General features: G+C 25.6%; 4 protein-coding genes across 5 annotated transcripts; 2 read left to right on the top strand and 2 right to left on the bottom strand.

Annotated features, from left to right (window-relative positions):
• The first annotated feature begins 4,194 nt into the window (after positions 1–4,194).
• LOC112592517 (ubiquitin-conjugating enzyme E2 L3) lies at positions 4,195–7,215 on the top strand. The gene is made up of 4 exons (XM_025336599.1): positions 4,195–4,552; positions 6,364–6,459; positions 6,549–6,735; positions 6,820–7,215. The coding sequence occupies exons 1-4, from the start codon at positions 4,526–4,528 to the stop codon at positions 6,972–6,974; spliced, it is 465 nt and encodes a 154-aa protein (XP_025192384.1). The 5' UTR covers positions 4,195–4,525; the 3' UTR covers positions 6,975–7,215.
• A 1,140-nt stretch (positions 7,216–8,355) lies between these two features.
• LOC112592537 (POC1 centriolar protein homolog B-like) lies at positions 8,356–10,243 on the bottom strand. 2 transcript variants are annotated; one of them, XM_025336624.1, is made up of 8 exons: positions 10,162–10,243; positions 9,789–9,916; positions 9,553–9,730; positions 9,375–9,483; positions 9,024–9,318; positions 8,759–8,955; positions 8,568–8,690; positions 8,356–8,512 (listed from the first exon to the last, which is right to left on the bottom strand). In XM_025336624.1, the coding sequence occupies exons 2-8, from the start codon at positions 9,847–9,849 to the stop codon at positions 8,477–8,479; spliced, it is 999 nt and encodes a 332-aa protein (XP_025192409.1). In that variant the 5' UTR covers positions 9,850–9,916; positions 10,162–10,243; the 3' UTR covers positions 8,356–8,476. The 2 variants fall into 2 exon arrangements, with proteins under 2 accessions (XP_025192409.1, XP_025192408.1); XM_025336623.1 differs by lacking the exon at positions 10,162–10,243 and having other exon boundaries at positions 9,789–10,014.
• A 1,126-nt stretch (positions 10,244–11,369) lies between these two features.
• On the top strand, positions 11,370–16,028 carry LOC112592504 (vacuolar protein sorting-associated protein 53 homolog). Its single transcript, XM_025336577.1, has 16 exons — positions 11,370–11,669; positions 11,745–11,930; positions 11,992–12,206; positions 12,569–12,689; positions 12,749–12,894; positions 12,961–13,176; positions 13,240–13,402; positions 13,463–13,659; positions 13,739–13,981; positions 14,068–14,217; positions 14,284–14,409; positions 14,470–14,548; positions 14,620–14,768; positions 15,313–15,468; positions 15,534–15,693; positions 15,794–16,028. Exons 1-16 carry the CDS (start codon positions 11,583–11,585, stop codon positions 15,947–15,949), a joined length of 2,550 nt encoding a protein of 849 aa, XP_025192362.1. The 5' UTR covers positions 11,370–11,582; the 3' UTR covers positions 15,950–16,028.
• Positions 16,029–16,740: 712 nt separating this feature from the next.
• On the bottom strand, positions 16,741–17,875 carry LOC112592518 (electron transfer flavoprotein subunit beta). Its single transcript, XM_025336600.1, has one exon. The coding sequence runs from the start codon at positions 17,601–17,603 to the stop codon at positions 16,842–16,844; it is 762 nt and encodes a 253-aa protein (XP_025192385.1). The 5' UTR covers positions 17,604–17,875; the 3' UTR covers positions 16,741–16,841.
• Between the last annotated feature and the right edge of the window lie 557 nt (positions 17,876–18,432).

The raw sequence follows: 18,432 nt of genomic DNA, 5'->3' as shown, positions 1-18,432 counted from the left end.
GTAGTGTGGCAATACACCGCAAAATATTGATAATGCATTTTTATGCATATTTTGATAATTTAAACTTTGTTCATCAACATCTTAAATATTTATAATTCATAAAGTCATAAATTACTTTCCCGACATTTGATTATTGTAGATTGAATTTATAAATTAATGTTTTCAATCAAAAACCAAAGAGTAAAATACTAAAAAACAAAAACCATAAAAAATAGTATTAATAAAATATTAATGTTTTCTGAAATAGCGAGTGTCTTAATTAAAATGGACCCTGCTTTAAATATTTACCAGTACTCAGTAATATTATATAACAACATGAATATAATAATTTATGATATCGCATACAAAAAATACATTTTCCCGATATTTTCAAAGCTACCCGAACCAAAATATTATTAAATGACAAATTTATTCATTTTTTTGAACAAGTATATATCATAGAAGAAGTATAATTGAGCTTAAAATAATTATTAATAAATTTATTATTAATACATCAGTTATTAATTATATAGTTGACACCTGACTAGCTGTTAAAGCATTAACTAATGAAATAGCCAGTAGATCATCGATAAACGATATAACACTAAATATTTCAAAAGATCCAAATACCAGTTGTATTTACACTTGTACTATTTCTGCGAAGAAATCGGAAAACTGGAAAAAAACTTTAATATTTTAGAATTTAGATTCAGAATAGAGTAATGAATGTATTGTTTTTACAATGATTTATGTTTATTTTGTTTATACAAGTATATATACGATAAATAATTGAAAAAATATTATTTAAATTTCAACTTTGAAGGTGGTTTGGATAAAAATTGGATCTTGTACTTTAGAGGTTAAAAATAAAAATTCTCAGTATTTTTCCAAATAACTAAGAAGAAAAAATTAAATCAAAGAAAACTGTGAATATTTAAGCAAATTTAGTTTTTAACAAAATCGATTTTATTTTTTTTTTTTTTTGTTTTAATGAGAAAAATGTTTGAAAATTTAATACAAAGTGGATCATATTTTGTTCAATTACCAATTAAAAAATATCAAACATTTTCAGCTACAATATTTTATTTTTTTATAAGCGTTTAAGTACAGACTTTCTACAAAATATATAAAATCTCGAAAATTTTCAAATTATTTTATAGTTAGTAATTTATAAAATACATTTTTATATCTAAGATTTGAAAATTTAATTCAAGGTTCTTTACAAATAATTCATACTGAAACTAAAAAATATAAATCATAATTTTTTTTATGTACACTTAAAATGTAATGAAATTACACATTTAAACTATCATATTAATAACAATATTCATTGTTTTATGATAGTTCAAAAGCATTATTCGAAGGACATTAAAATTAATTCAAGTATTCGACATAATATTGTATTACTAATTGTTAAATAAATTAGGCCTTACCTATCAAAAATATCGGAAAACATAACATAAAATTTACTATATAAGCAGGCAAATGTAAACTGGGCCCTTGGTTACCTATTTTGTTGTAAACTTGGTCCCAAAAATTATAGGCTATAAATTAGGTAAATTGTAATCTCGCCCCTTTAATATTTAAGTTTAAGTATAAGTTTTAATTCTACTCACCCCAATATTTATGCCATCACTGCAAAATTAAAAGAACTACAAACAGAAACGTACATTAAAATCAACAGCCTAGATGCACCATTTCAATTTCAAAATACAAAAACTAAAAAAAAAAGAGAACTCTTAGAAAAAACACTTACAAAATATAAAAATAAAGAAATATCAGTGAGTGAATATGTTGAACACATGGATTTTTACTTAAAAAAATAGATTTATACTTACATTATTATACTAAAATTTTTACTTATATTTTACACAACAGTTTTACTTATATTTTTACATTTTTTACACTTACAAATACACACTTAAGAACATTTAAATTTATACAACGAATTTTATTCTATGAATAATTATAGTATGAAAATGAAAATAATTTTTGGAGGATAATGAGAATCGACTCCTTGTGGTGTCCTCTGGGTAATGCCAAATGGTTCTCAAAAATATTATAAGAAAATTAACTGTACAATTTTATTCGGGCCGAGTTTACACCTAAATTATTTTTACCTGAAAAAACTACGGGCCGAGTTTACAATAGACTTTTTCAAAATTTTTTTTCCTCAGGCCGAGTTTACAATCGCTCATATAAGCTGATAGACCGTCTCAACTCTTTGCTTAAAATCTTAGGTACTTTGTAGGTATACAATGACAACAAGTTATGATGTATAACTTACATCATTAATAAGGCTAGGAACTTTTATCATTTAAAACATAGCTATGTAATACAGAAATTTATTTTATATTATTAGAAGTTTAAAGCAATTATTTTTACTTTGCATATTCAGCTCTTTTTTTTCTTTTGAAGTGCATATTTTATAATATTTGTATTTTAATATATGACATAGAGAATAATATTTTTTTATATGTAGGTAGCCAGGTAGGTACTAGGTACTATAGAATATTTAATATTAATTTTCTAGAAATTGAAAAAAAAACAGATTAAAATATTTAAATATAAATGATTAAATAATCTATCTACCGCGTGTTTTCCCAATTATGTGTGTGTTATGAAGTATGAACATCGTCAGTCGATAAGGAATTTGCTGCATACGGTCAATTGATGACTGATGTTAATTATTCGTCTGTTGGTATCGTACGTGTTTCCGTTTAGCGTTAAATATACATAGTTAGTATAATATTTTAGACGCAATGCAATTTTTTATTAAAAAAATTAAATTAAATAAGCTTTATTGAATAATAAATAAATTTATAGTTTTTGGTTTTCAATGAAAAATAAACATTTTTAATGACATATTTTAGCATTTTTGCATACTTTAGAGCTTATATTATGATCATTTTTAAAAGCATAAATTCATGCATATTTTAAGGTTTTTTAGATCATGAAGTCTCTAGCCCTAGTCATAAAATTTAAATTTATCACATTCATTAAAGTGACCCACTTTACAGTCTACACCTATCATACAACAATGTGATTGGCAGTGGCGTATTTACGGGGGGGGGGGGCGCCCCGAGTCTCGACCCCCCCCCAGAAAAAAATAATTTAAAAAATCATAAATAGTTTGCTACGTGGTATCGAGAAAAATAATATTAATTTATATTATGTGTTTTTAATGTTTGTATTACAATATTTTTAAAAATAACTTGGGTTTAACGTTTAACTATTAATTGACATTTATTTTAATAATAATAGTGAAATATAATATAATATAAATAATATTATTATTAAATCATAACTTGTATGTATTTTATTATAATGTTATAAACTTATATTTAATATTAAGACCCCCCCCCCCCCGTCCACAAAAAATTGAAAATATGCTACATGATTGGTACACACTTTCTTATTTTTTATTTTTCAGGTATTATAAAATACCAAAGAATATTTTTTAATAATAAATTTAATTTATCTAAAAATTAATTAAACAAATATTATATGTCAAAAGCATTCATTGCATTATATCATTAATAATTGATTTGATTATTGATTTCATTATATATAATATATTAATATACCTATATTATGTATATATATATTATATTGTTTTTTATTATAAGTAAAATGTGTACAAAATTACGTCAAGTAAAGGACTAGTAAGTATATTATTTTAAAAATTATTTAGTTTATAAATTATAATATTACCTAATTTATTTTTAACTTTTTTTTTAATTCTAATAGTCTTATACTCTTATATATTTTCATGTGTCAACATTTCTGTTCAATCTAAATGTCGCTATTAGATGGCTTCTTAAACAATTCTCTCATGTTTGTGCTATAGTTTTGACTTAAAATATTTTTATTTATTTCATTGTATATAGATTACATAATTCAAGAATAAATTATCAAATAAAAGTAGGAAACAGAAAAATAAATATGAAAAGTACCTAAGAATACCTTAAATTTTATGTCACGCAAAATTTAATATTTATGGTTGATATTAAATTGTATATTTGTTATTTGTATAAAGAGAGTTAAAATTTTCAAAAGTTGTCGTCGTATGGAAAATGACAGACGAATTCGCGGTGGTAATTTAAATTATTGCCGTTAGAGAAATTTAGTGCCGTCAGATCTGTCTACACTGACACAGAGTGCGTATTTCTGATTATATAAAAAAAAAAACAAAAAGAGTGAGAGAAAAAAGAGAAGAAACTAGAATCGGTAAGAGACGTGAAGTCATCGAGACCAGGACATTCTGGTGCCCACCAGACTATTATCAAAAGTGGAAATTTATTTTTACTTAATTTAATTATAAATTATAATACTATATTAGTTTTCAACGTTGCTTATGCAGGGCCCGCCGTGGGTTTATTAATTATTTTAAAACATCCGAACAATTAAAAATTGTATTGATATGCATGTGTTGTGATTTTATGGTATACGTGCGGAACAGCGAACACGGCCTTCGTTTTTAGATTTTACAGTGCACAATATTTGTCTCGTTTCGTTTCTCATCTGAAAACTTAGTATATATACCATGGCCGCTACGAGGAGACTTCAAAAAGTAAGTACAATAAATTACATGTATTGTAATGTTTATGTCTTATAATATATGTATATATGTGTATATAATTGATTAAATGCCTATATATCATGTATGTGACATTATATTGTTCAACTAATAATTAAAGTATTGCCCGTTTTGCGCTGCTATAAATTTATAATACTTCATAACATACTGAGTACAGTGTACCTAGTGTAATATTATTCTGTATTTTCTCCATTTGCAATTCATTTAAAAAAACTTAACATTTGTCCATTTCTGTTGATTAGTGATCACTAATTTTATCATTGACATGATCAAATTAATATAGGACACTTGATGCTACACTCACTCCAGTCGGTTTTCTTCTGCACAAACAATTGAGTTATTTATGTATTTTAAAATATATATCTTGTATTGTAAATAATTGACTGTTTTATTATTATTTTTTTTTCCTTCTGTAAACTGCGTCATAAAAGTAAAAATTGTAAATCAGAAAATGTAATTTATAGGTAAATACCTATAATATAATCAGATCAGTTTGAAATTCATTAACTATCTTTTATTCGTATTAATAGGTTATTTATGTCTTAAATAGAAATTTCATGTTATTCATTACTTTAATTAATATATCATTGTCTTGATATTGTTTTCTGTTCAGAATAGTTTAAATTGGAGTTGTAATCAGTCAACTAAAAAATGATGTATTATGAGTTTTAATTGTATTATTCAAAATACATTTGGACTTCATTAATTTGTTTTAAAAAATAGTTAATGTATTAAATGTTTATGCCACATCTAAGTAATTTGAGTACCAATAGTACTTATAACTATTGATTAATAACTTGTATCTAGACTGCTTAAATGTGAATTACCAGTTTTATCAATTTAGAATGAAACAGTATTGTCCTTTAGAATGTATAACATTTATTCTATATTATATTATGTAAGTTAACATTTTTGGTAGTCGTGCTTAAGATATCTATATTTATACCTTTTGAATTATTTGATTACATGGATATTAATTATGATTGGTATTAAGGAGGATGACCAGAGCATATGCTATAAAGAAGGGGTACCTCAATATATTTAAATATGTATATATAAGTAGCTAATAATTTTAAACTGAGAATAGATATTTTTTTATTTATCTATTCTTTTAAAATATAAATTTTTACCTTAAAGATCTTGTAGTGTTTTATATAAAGTCCTTATCATTTTTATTTTATTTTTTTAAAGTTTATATCTAAAAACAAATTTTATAATTTGTTATTGGGAGAAGAAGAGGGTGCAAATCTATGGTTTTGCCAAAGGTGTTAATATTTATAACACTACCCTTATAAGTAATTTATTTATATCAAATGAAACATACCGTTTATTGTAAAAAAAATTATGAATTAAAATTTAGAAAAGTAGTTTTCTTATTATCATTGGTTTTAAAATGTATAATAAATAACTGCAAATGAAACTTGAGTAAATATATATATTAAACATGTATTATTTGTCTTTACACTTAAATACAATTAAAAATCATTAGCTAATTTCTAAAATACTTCTCATTGTCTTACACTAATTAATAAAGATTGTGTTCATAATGTATAAAACTTATATAAAATAAAATAAAATTACCTAATACCTATTAGATTAATCTACCACTCAACTATAATATATATTATACATAAATGATTATCCATTTATCTAAGTAGTATTTGTTAAGTCATAAAAACCATATTATAGAATAATAATTTTTAATTAAATTTTTATTGTTTAAGAAAATATATTTCTAAGCTTTGTAATTAATCATGTATAATAAGCTCAGTTTTTTGTCTTAGGAACTTGCAGATATTCGCGATTCTGGACTTAAGTCATTCCGTGATATTCAAGTTGATGAAACAAATATATTAGCTTGGCAAGGACTGATTCTACCTGTAAATATATAAAATAATAAATATTTTAAACAATGATTTATAAACTTAGTAAATGTCAATCATTAATTGTATTGTACTATTTTTTTCAGGAAAATCCCCCATATAATAAAGGAGCATTTAGAATAGAAATTAATTTCCCTGCAGAGTATCCATTTAAACCGCCTAAGATCAATTTTAAAACTAAAATTTATCATCCTAACATTGACGAAAAAGGTCAGGTTTGTTTGCCGATCATTAGTGCTGAAAATTGGAAACCAGCTACCAAAGCTGATCAAGGTATCTTTAATTTTTAAAAACTGTTTTTTTTTTTGCTCAACAGTGTGATCAATAAATTTTATATTTATGTTTTAACATTTTCAGTTATTCAAGCGCTGATAGCCCTAGTCAATGATCCTGAACCAGAACATCCTCTACGTGCGGAATTAGCAGAAGAATACTTGAAAGATCGTAAGAAGTTTTTTAAAAATGCTGAAGATTATGCCAAAAAGTTTGGTGAAAAAAGACCATCTGATTAGAATGTATACAATGATACTTTTACACATGAGTGTCGTTGAACTATTAACAACACCGACTGCATTACACACATTAAACAACGACAAACAACAACTTTTCACCAATATGTGTAATTACACAATTTCGAGCAATTAGTTGAGATTACAAGATTGTAACCAATATTTCTATCACTACAATAAACACTATAATTTGAATAAAGGTTTTATTTTTATGATCAGAGAAATATAAGCGTTAATGTTTTAATTACGCTTTTTCTTATTTAACATATTTATTAAATGTTAATTTTTTTTCTCAATTAAAATTGTACTTCAAGTATAAATTAATATAAATAATATGTAAAAAGTATTAATAATTAAAGAATAAATTTTTTTGAAAATATCTTGTACACAATATAATTATATATTAGTATACTCTGTCTCAGTAGAAACACCAGGTGGTGACTTCCATCTGGCAACACGCATCTCCCACATAACGACATTAGTAGTGACCAACCAGTGGAAGGGAATAAAAGTACGTATAAATGGTGTATTCTAGTTTGAGACAGAGTATAGATGGCTAGTGTGAGTTTAAGCCCAGGAATTATTTTTAATTTTAAAGTAATTTCTTTTAAAATGTTAATAAGGATAAAAAAGAAAAATTTACATACAAGTGGTATACATGGATTCCAGCAACGTGGAAGGTATTGAAAAAAAAGTATATATTTTTATAATTTAAAATTTTTGAAAATAGAGGAATGTGTTAAAAAATTAAGAGTAATTAGTGTACTTTTGATTTAAATACGGATAAGTATTAACTATAAAAAAAATCTTTAGATTCTAAAGAATCCTAAAAATTAAGAAATTCTAGAGTACACTAGGCATCTTTTTATATTATTTCATGTCTGAAATTGATAAGCAAAATTGAATTCAAAATTACCAATATAAGTATTTAACATTTGTCATTAATATGAACTTTTAATAAAATTAAAAGTAAATACTAATTAATTAAATTTTTATACTAAAGCTTCAAATTTAATACATAAAAAACAATTTTGATCAAGATTTGCTGATTAGTTTAATTTTAATAATTAAAATTATAGAGGTAAAAAAAAAATGAAACAATTAGGGAATTTTATATCAGTTAGCACACTTTTACCCTTGAGAAATAATTATGCTAAAAAAACAGTTGTAAATTATAATTGAATAGATTGCTACTCTAAAAATAATATTAAAAAACCACTGATTTAAAAATCATTTTAAAAGTTATGAATGTTATGATTATTTTTATACAAACATAAAGTAGAAAAAAATAAAAAAGTCTTAAATTTATTAAAATTATAAAATTTAAAATGAAAAACTGGTTTTATAATTAACTAAATTATTAATGTATTTTTATTTAACACTGTTTCATTTTATTCATTTATTTTATAATTGATAAACAATATTTTGTATAAATACATAATATATACAGACAAAAATTTTACACAGTACCACTGAAGTCTTGGAATATTAAATGTATAGAACCTTTACATTTGCAGTGTCTCTGCTTTCCATAAGGTTATCTGAAATAAAAATTTCATATAATTATTATTATTAACATAAACTTATGTTTATTACCTCATTTTCAAAATGAAATGATGTTGTTGCAAGTAATTTATCGTCTGAGGTAATATCCATTGATTTTATTTCACTAAAGTGATCAATTGAATACAAAAATCTCCCTTCATTAGTATCATAAACCTAAAATTGAAAAGTAGTGGTAATAAGTTATTATTTGTTTTGTGTTTAATTGATGTTGAGTAAATTACATTTAATTTTTTATCTTTTGAAACAGAGACCAAACACGGAGTCCTATATTGATAACAAACACAATTTACTTGACTAATGTGTTCACTGTATTTTTGTAAAACTTTTAAAGCTCTCAAATCAAAAATTTGAATGGACCCCAGTTTTGTACCCACTGCTATTGAAAACTCTTCTTTTAGTGAAAGTGATTCAGCAAAATCTATTAAATGTATAGAAATATTTTAACATTCATTTTTGATTTAAGTTTTAAGTCATTTTTATTATTACCTGGACTCAGGTTAAAATTTATAACACATTTTCCTGAACAACAATCAAAAACTTGTATATACGAATCTCTTGAACAGGAAACGACAAGTTTGTCTTCTTTGAAAAACTTTGCTACGTTAACCCAATTACGATGAAACATATTACTAGCAACAAACTTATTAGATTGACAATCCCATATTTTAAATGTTTTATCGTTGGAACAAGATATTAAATAATTATTGTCAACAGAATATTCAACATTACGTGCACATTGATAATGTCCTTTGAATTCAGTTAACATCTTCAAACTTGAAAACTAAAATATGTTATTAAATTAAAAATAATAACTCTGCAAATATAAATAAATAATACTTTAAAGTTCCACAATTGGATTTTTCCGTTATCTGAACATGTAACTATTTGATTTCCTAAAGAGTTGCTTGCCAAACTTGTAAGTTTACTATTATGATCATATTTTGATCTATAATAAGTAGGTATGTAAAATATTAAGATTTAAGACTACTTAAATTAAATACTTTTATTAAATTACCTTATAGTTTTTAAATCATCTTTTGACCAATCATATACATATAAATTATTAAGGTTGTCTAAAGATGCTAATCTCTGTGTTAATCCTAAATAAGATAATTTTGTTGTATGGCCTTTTGTCTTTAAGCTTAGCCAATGTGACGGTTCCAGCGCTAAAGTGTATTCTGTATAGTCTAAAACTAAAAAAAAATACTAGTTAAACATATAATACATGACTTTTAAGTATAGAATCTTTACCATTAGATGGTTTAAAATTTGTTGTATTCCATTTCAAACATTCAATATCAGAAGTCATCATTGTTAAACATTCACAAAAATATGGATGTAATAATGTAATTCATTGGATACGTTATGTCACTTCATAACTCAATAAACAGAAAAAAATTACTAAATTAAGTATTCATACATACTATGATTGGTATTCAATATTGTTGATAGAATTATAAGTTAAAAATCTTAATATGTACCTATTTAATTCAATTTCAAATAATTAAAAATTTAAATTTAAAATATTTTAAATTATTTAATATTTAACAGTCAGGAAAATGTGATAATAATGATAAGATGGTATTTATTGATATTATCTATTTAGAATAGATATCTGAGATACCTCTTGTTCTACTTAATAGTTGTTCCAAAGTGAATTAGTTCGATTTAAATTAGTTTTTTTTAAATTTAAAATGCCCATAAAAAGAATTGTCTCTATAATTTTTTAATAATTGTATACAAATATTAAAACAACTCATGTAGAGGCTTAACGTTTTTAAGAATTTTGAATCGACAAATAATTTCATATGAACAATTAAAGACAAAAACTAAAACAATTATAAAATTTCAAATGACTTTAAATAACTCTTAAAAAGTCAATATACTTGGAAAGTTGTATTATTTGTGAGATAAGCTAACACAATCATTTTGTGATTTCAAATATCTACAGTTATTTGATTTTAAATTACAATAAAATATCAAAAATTGTTTGATGAGAAGACAAGTGGTTATTATATGGGTAGGTAATTGACCAATATTGTAAAAACTTTAAATATCAAACGGTTATCAAAATTGCAGTCATTTTACAGTTTTTTTTTTTTTTTTTTTTGTCGATAGAAAAACTAAAAAGGAATCTTGTTTTACATTTTCAGGTATTTTTACTTAATGTTTTATTATTTTTATCGACATTTTAATAAAAATAAAAATAAATTGAATATATTAAACGTCCATAAATAGCTCAAACAAATTCAAAATATTTTGAAAATTTTCGCATGTATAGGAATTATAATTAAATATAATTAAAATATTTAATGAAAATGTCAAATATATACAATTGTTTTATGAGTTATAAGTGTTACAACCAAATATCATTATCGATTAAGACAAATATTAGTTTTGCGTAAAAATTTCCGATTGCTTAATTATTTAAAAAAATATTAGGTACTTTTAACTTTAACCCCTATCATAACTCGATCTAAATGCTACTATAAGCCTCTGCTAAAGTTGAAAATCGATCATTTTAACTGTTCCAAAAACAAAATGTGATGATGAACAGGAAAAAAGTATACATTCATCTTCATTTCATCGCTTGGTTCAGAACAAAAACGATATTGAGTTATTGTTTTTAAGATACAAAGTTTTATTAGCTAGAGAACTAGGTAAGTACCTAAGTTGTAAATTTGTTTTAAATTACATTTTGGTAGAAACTAGAAATTTTAAAAATTAAGTTAAGTACTCCTTATCATATATTTGATAAAAGATAATAATTTTATCACAGAATTCTGTGATATGATATTCAATTTTTATCATAGTACAATTTATAATATTTAATTTAGTGGCATTGGCTATTTACTATTTAGTATTTACTATTTAAGTCCATTGTCTATTTGGCATGTTCTAAAATGTGGATAATATGAAGAATTAAATTTAGTCGTCTAACTTTCTGTGGCTCTGTGTTGTGTAGTGTTGGCTTACACAAAAATTTTAAATATAAATTTTTTTCACATTTTAAATTACAATAAATAGTTGGTTTACATTTTAATAATGTCAACACTCAATGATGAAAAAATTGATATAAGTAAAACTGAAACATTGGTATACTCGGTAGAAGTTCAAAGAGCAATAGATGAGGTACACTTTGATATAATGTACACATTAATTATATTGTACTCTATTCAATACTTGAAAGAATATTGTTATTTATAGATATTACCAAGCGATGATCCTCTAGATAAACCAGATTTTGACACAATAGACTACATCAACAATCTGTTTCCTACTGAACAGTCACTTACCAATATCGATGATGTAATTAATTCACTAGAATGTAAAGTAGATTCCATTGATAATGATATTCGATCAGTTATTAGAGGACAAATTGAAGTTAACAAGGTAAAATTCATCAAAAAAATATCTAAATAAATATTAGTATTTCTAATAATTGTCTATATAGGATGGTAAGGCTGAGCTTGAAGAAGCCCAACGTTATATCAAACACCTTTTCAGTCAGATTAGAGAGATCAAACAGAAAGCTGAACATAGCGAGGAAATTGTTAAAGAAATAACATTAGATATTAAACAATTAGATTGTGCCAAAAAGAATCTAACTACTTCTATTACAACACTAAATAATCTGCATATGCTTGTTTCTGGTATTGAGTCACTCAGGTATGTTAGCTTTTTTCTCATGTTTAGTTTCTTTTGTGTTTATTCATCTAATAACATATTTCTTTATCCAATCTTGCATATGCCTTAATATTTTCTTAAGTATTTAAATATTTATGAACTTCAATAATTCAATTTTAACAATTTATGCTTTTGGCTATCTTAAGTTTTTTAAGTATCTAACATTATACTTTACTTATTTTGAGTTTAAGATAATCAAAATAGTTGACATTGAATTAAATTTATAATTATTTGATAAAGTTGTCAATGATTTCCAAAAATTTTAATGATGACAAACAAAAATGTAAAGACTCTTTCTCTCTTTCTTTATGTTTACAATTTATTTAATTTAAAATTATATATAGAGGTTTGACTACAAAACGTAAATATGGAGAAATTGTAATGCCTTTACAAGGTGTAACTGATGTTATGAAACATTTCAAGAACTACACAGATATACCTCATATTGCTCAATTAGCTACTGAAGTAACTATTTAATTTTTTTTTTCTACTTTTTTTTTATAATTTATCTAAATTTTTAATAGGTAAAACAACTACAAACATCACTAGCTACACAAATCATGGCAGATTTTCGAGAAGCATTTTCAGGACCAAATGCAAAAAATTTTGTACCTAACAGACAAATGACTGAAGCATGTTTAGTAGTTTCAATTCTAGAACCAAAAGTCAAGTATGAAATTTATATATTATAATATGTAACAAATATTTATAAATTTTACAAATTTTTATTTCTCAGAGATGAATTATTAGAATGGTTTATAGACATTCAACTCTCTGAGTATACACATTTATTTGATAGTACAGAAGATGTTGCCTGGTTAGATAAACTAAACCAACGATATGCTTGGTTTAAACGACAACTTTTACAATGTGAAGAGAAATTTAGGGCTATTTTTCCTGTCCATTGGGAGTTATCCGAAAGAATTGCAGTTGAATTTTGTAAAATTACCAAGTATGTAAAATGTATTATTTAAAAATTTTCTGAGTAGTTTAAATCCACAAATTAAATTTTTAGAAATGAGTTGTCTAAACTGATGGTTAAACGAAAAAATGAGATTGATGTCAAACTTTTACTATATGCAATTCAAAAAACTGTTGCATTTGAAAATTTGATGGCAAAAACTTTTAATGGCAATACTATTGTTCAAAATTGTGAAAAATCTTTAAAGAATATAACTGTTGGTATTTATATTTTATTGATAGATGATCTTATTATCTATATAATTGTCTTTTTTTAGAAGCAACCAATAATTAATACTGAGACTGAAGATATTCTTCAACCATTTTCAGAAGAATTACAAATATCTGATGTGTTGGAAAGTATGCCATCACTAACAGAAAAAAATGAAACAAAACAAAATTCATCTCCATTTTATGGTTTGATAAGTGATTGTTTTCAACCATTTCTCTATATTTATATTGATAGTGTAGATAAGTAAGTATTTAATTTAAATCTATAAACATAATTAAAATAATATATATTTGGATTTTTAACTAATTTTATTTATTTAAAGAAATCTGTCAGAACTGATTGAGCGTTTTGTAAGTGACAATAAGATTACATTGGCAAAAGAAAATATTGATGACCAAACAGCTAGTGTTCTACCAAATTGTGCTGACTTATTTCTGTTTTACAAGAAGTCACTAGTACAATGCACTGAGCTTAGTAATCATAATCCAATGCTTGCATTAGCTACTGTATTTCAAAAATACCTTAAAGAATATGCGACTAAAATACTAGAAGCTAACTTACCAAAGTAAAAAAATTTATATTTTTTAATTTTAACATTATATCAAGTATCATAAATCTTATTTTTATACTACATTTAAAACTTATTGATAGAATAAGTCATCCAGCTACTTCCCTAACTACAAATGTTTCAAATATGACCAAAGACCTAATTAAGGATTTACAACTTCTTCCAAGTGGGATGACTGAAACTAGTGTTAAAAATATAAATTGTACACCACAAGAATTAGCTAAAATATGTTGGTAAGTAAACTACTAAAAATTTAAATCATAAATATAATACACATAGGATGTTTAATTTGTTTTAAGTATACTTACAACTGCTGATTACTGTATGGAAACAACACAACAATTAGAAGAAAAATTAAAAGAAAAAATTGACCCTTCCTTAGTTCCAAAAATTAGTATGATCAATGAAAATGATTTATTTCAAAAGTAATAAAGTCATTTATCAATCATAAATATATATTTCATGCTATTTTATCTTTGTTTCAGCATTATTTTTATGTCTATTAATCTTTTGGTTCAACATTTAGAAGCTGATTTAGAACCTGCATTAAATAATATGACCAAAGTAAATAATTTAAATTGTTCGGATTGTATAGTTAAACATGTATACTGTTATTTCCTTTATATTTGCTTTAGGTTCCTTGGCAAAATATTACAGCAGTTGGTGATCAAAGTGAATATATTTCAATTATGACCACACATTTAAGAACTGTTGTTCCTATTGTTCGAACATATTTATCAACATCTAGAAAATATTTTACAAAGTTCTGTATCACTTTTGCCAAGTAAGTTAATAACACCAATGTTTATTCTAGTCATTGATTTTATAGTTTATAAACTTATCCATTATACATAGTTAAATATAGTTTATGTTTTTCTATGGAATATTACAGTGGTGTAAATATATTTTTTTTCTGTGGGGACAAACCTAGAAATTTATAGACAGCACCAATCCACCATCATTAATCATATATAATTCTAATTAAAAATATTTAGTACTTTATAAATTTATACTTGCAAACAAAAGTGTCACTAAAGGGTGGCTGCTTTCTTTAAATGTAACATTTACTAGTATAATTTATATTAAACTGTTTTATTTATATATTAATATGTTTAAATACCTTAGACATTTATTCTTGTGTCATTAAGTACAGATTATAAATTTCATTATTTTCAATAAATTTATACTGGAATTAATTATTAATACTGTTGTAACCATTGCCATGTAGTATATACTAATGCTAATAACCTTAATAACAGTAATGTGTACATGTGATATAAAAAATATAAACCAATAAAATGTTTATTAGTGTACATTTTAACTTTTAGCTCTTTCATTCCTAAATTTATTCAACATTTGTATAAGTGCAAGCCGTTATCAAATATTGGTGCCGAACAATTATTGTTAGATACACATTCATTGAAAACAATCTTATTAGATTTACCATCAATGAACCTGGATGATAACCGTAAAGCTCCAGCTAGGTAATAAATATTATGAACAATTTTTATGTTTATAATTTTATTTTTATGTTGTAATTTTATTTCAGTTATACAAAGGTTGTAGTAAAAGGAATGACAAAAGCAGAAATGATATTGAAATTAGTAATGGCCCCGACTATTAAACACTATACATCTTTTGTTGATCAATATTTAAAACTATTACCAGAATCTGATATGACAGAATTTCAGAAAATTTTAGAGATGAAGGTCTGTGGTTTTTTCATTCTTTATTTTGGACATTACTTTTAATTATGTATGTGTAGATCACTATAATGTATATGATATTAAATGATTCATTGTGTTACAGGGTTTGAAAGCAGCTGAACGAAATGAACTTTTAAATATCTTTAGACCTAGGAATCCAACTGGTAGTTTTGTTACAAGTACAGCTGCATTGTCTAGTTTGAAACAATATACTAGTCGCATAAAAAAAAATTTGATATCTAATTCAAGCAATAATTAGTCTTATATGTTGGGTGAAAAATATTTTTGTACATTCCATGTGTATATATATATATATATTATATTCCTTTTTAGAGAATTCAGAAAATGTATCATAAATAATCTCATTTGAATTATTAAAAATGATGTAGATCTTTAAGGATATTATAATTGTAATTAAAGTATTTTTTTTGGTTAAGTTTAAAAGATTTAAAGTTTTTTTTTTCAGCGTTAAATATTTAATGCAATTTTTAAATTGCTTATTGAAAGATTAATTTTTAATTATTTTTGTATCTTATAAATATTAATTTAACTGCATTATATACAATTGTATTAAATAAAATATTAATCCATCCATGGTCCCGGATTATATTATTAAAATTCTTAATAATCATTAATTAAAATTACTTATTAAAAACTATCCAACCATTTATGTCAAAATTAAAACGTAAGAATATTTTATAACTATTTACTTGACAAATCTAAAATTTTATAAATTTTAATTTATTTCTTTATTTTTATTCAATGAAACTATTCATACTAAATAATAAACATTTTTTGTGAAATGATTTATTTTCCTATTACATGTCAATAAATTACTACTTTTTTAAAAACTTAATTTTAGGTAATATTTTAAAAGTGATAATTTAAATTTTATACTAATGGTTGAAGAAAAAAATTAACAAGAAATTATTATGTGTAAATATATATTATATTACTAATAAATAACAATATATTGATAAAAATAATTATAACATCATGTCAATGAATTTTCCAAAATATAAAAAAGACAGCCATAACAATGTTCATGGTATTTATATTTAATTTTTAAATTACAAAAAAAAAATATTGTTTGTAACAGCTGAAAATCACTTATTTTTTGTGATTAAAACTATAGTGTTCTCGATATTACATTACAAATGACCCTTTTCTTTTAACTTGGTAATAAGAGTGTCGACATCAGGCACAATAGAACCGGCCTGTCTGGTAGGCGGGTCTTCTACGCTTAACACCTGTTGACGTGGCGCCAAGTCCACACCAACATCTGTGGCTGAAAGCTTCTTGATGGGCTTTTTCTTGGCCTTCATGATGTTGGGCAGTGTGGCATACCGTGGTTCATTGAGTCGCAAGTCAGCGCTGATGACGGCTGGCAACTTGACCTTGACCGTTTCCAAGCCACCATCCACTTCGCGCTTAACCACCATGTTACCGTCCGCTACGGTCACCTCGGATGCGAACGTGGCCTGCGGCCAACCCAACAGGGCCGCCGTCATCTGGGCCGTTTGGTTGGAATCGTCGTCGATGGCCTGTTTGCCGACTACAACGATGTCCACTTTCTCGTCCATCGCCACTTTGGCCAGAATCTTGGACACGTGCAGCGGCAGCAGACTGTCATACTGGGCCTGTGGCACCTCGACGTGGACGGCACGGTCTGCGCCCATTGCGAGAGCGGTGCGCAACGATTCCTGTGCCTGCGGCAGGCCACACGACACTGCGATCACTTCGGACGCAATTTTCTTCTCCTTGAGGCGGACGGCTTCCTCGATGGCGATCTCATCGAATGGATTTAGGCCGTGCTTGACACCGTCGGTGACGACGCCTGACTTGTCGGGTTTGACGCGGATTTTCACTGCGTAATCGATTACGCGCTTAACACCGACCAAAACGCGGGCCATGATGTGCGACGACTAAACGAGATATTACGAAATAAGTAAAAATGTTATTATAAAGACTGATTGACGTTTATTTTGACGATTAAGTAAATGGGACCATTTGTCGTATCACCGCCGATTTTGGAATCCAAAAGTTGTCGATGGACAACGAAGAGGAAACGCGCGTTTAACCAATAGTATACGTTGAAATCGTTCGCTATCAGACGATCTTATCGCACGAAAAGGACCTTAGCGGACGAGCAGCTGCTGCAGCGTACAATCCATTAATAGACAATACCTATATACTTCATGGTTTATTTCCTGAAAAACGACCTATTGACCGTCAATCATTACGTCAATAGTAAATAGGTGCATAATCTATTACAATTTACAGCCGTTTCCCGTTGACTATGCCAAATTATTAAACTCAATAGGTAGTAGGTACAACATTATTAGTATTGTGATGTTTTGATATTACGACTTACGACACGGTGTCTCCATCATTTTTTAATTAATTCCAGAGTTCCATACTTCCATCACAGAATAAATATAATATAATATAATATAATTATTCTGTGCTTCCATCGTTATTCGTTATACGTCCTTGTTGTATTATCAGTAATCAGTGCGACTTAGCTAAAGATTATAGAAAAAATCATTTTTTAAGCAGTAACGTCATATCCTATTGCAATTAAAAATGTGTCTAATATGTGTCATGACAATTGATTCACACGATAACAATTATTTTTTTATAATTAATAATTTTAATTTTAAATTATACTCAATTTCATGATCATAACGCTGAAATACTATAGATGAGAGTAGGTGTCTTAACATTCAAAGGTTCTAAGAG

This window comes from Melanaphis sacchari, unplaced genomic scaffold (genome assembly GCF_002803265.2).
Source record: "Melanaphis sacchari strain LSU unplaced genomic scaffold, SCAv2.0 Contig178_pilon_pilon, whole genome shotgun sequence".
Lineage (NCBI taxonomy): Eukaryota > Metazoa > Arthropoda > Insecta > Hemiptera > Aphididae > Melanaphis > Melanaphis sacchari.
This window is presented reverse-complemented; position numbering and strand designations above follow the sequence as displayed.

Coding starts and splice junctions, on each gene's coding strand:
- LOC112592517 (XM_025336599.1), top strand. CDS start 4,526: ATGGCCGCTACGAGGAGACTTCAAAAA. Junction 4,553..6,363: donor CTACGAGGAGACTTCAAAAA/GTAAGTACAATA, acceptor TTTTTGTCTTAG/GAACTTGCAGATATTCGCGA. Junction 6,460..6,548: donor GGCAAGGACTGATTCTACCT/GTAAATATATAA, acceptor TATTTTTTTCAG/GAAAATCCCCCATATAATAA.
- LOC112592537 (XM_025336624.1), bottom strand. CDS start 9,849: ATGATGACTTCTGATATTGAATGTTTGAAATGGAATACAACAAATTTT. Junction 8,956..9,023: donor AAATTTTAACCTGAGTCCAG/GTAATAATAAAA, acceptor TACATTTAATAG/ATTTTGCTGAATCACTTTCA. Junction 8,513..8,567: donor CATTTCATTTTGAAAATGAG/GTAATAAACATA, acceptor TTTTTATTTCAG/ATAACCTTATGGAAAGCAGA.
- LOC112592504 (XM_025336577.1), top strand. CDS start 11,583: ATGTCAACACTCAATGATGAAAAAATTGATATAAGTAAAACTGAAACA. Junction 11,670..11,744: donor TTCAAAGAGCAATAGATGAG/GTACACTTTGAT, acceptor TGTTATTTATAG/ATATTACCAAGCGATGATCC. Junction 13,403..13,462: donor AATCTTTAAAGAATATAACT/GTTGGTATTTAT, acceptor GTCTTTTTTTAG/AAGCAACCAATAATTAATAC.
- LOC112592518 (XM_025336600.1), bottom strand. CDS start 17,603: ATGGCCCGCGTTTTGGTCGGTGTTAAGCGCGTAATCGATTACGCAGTG.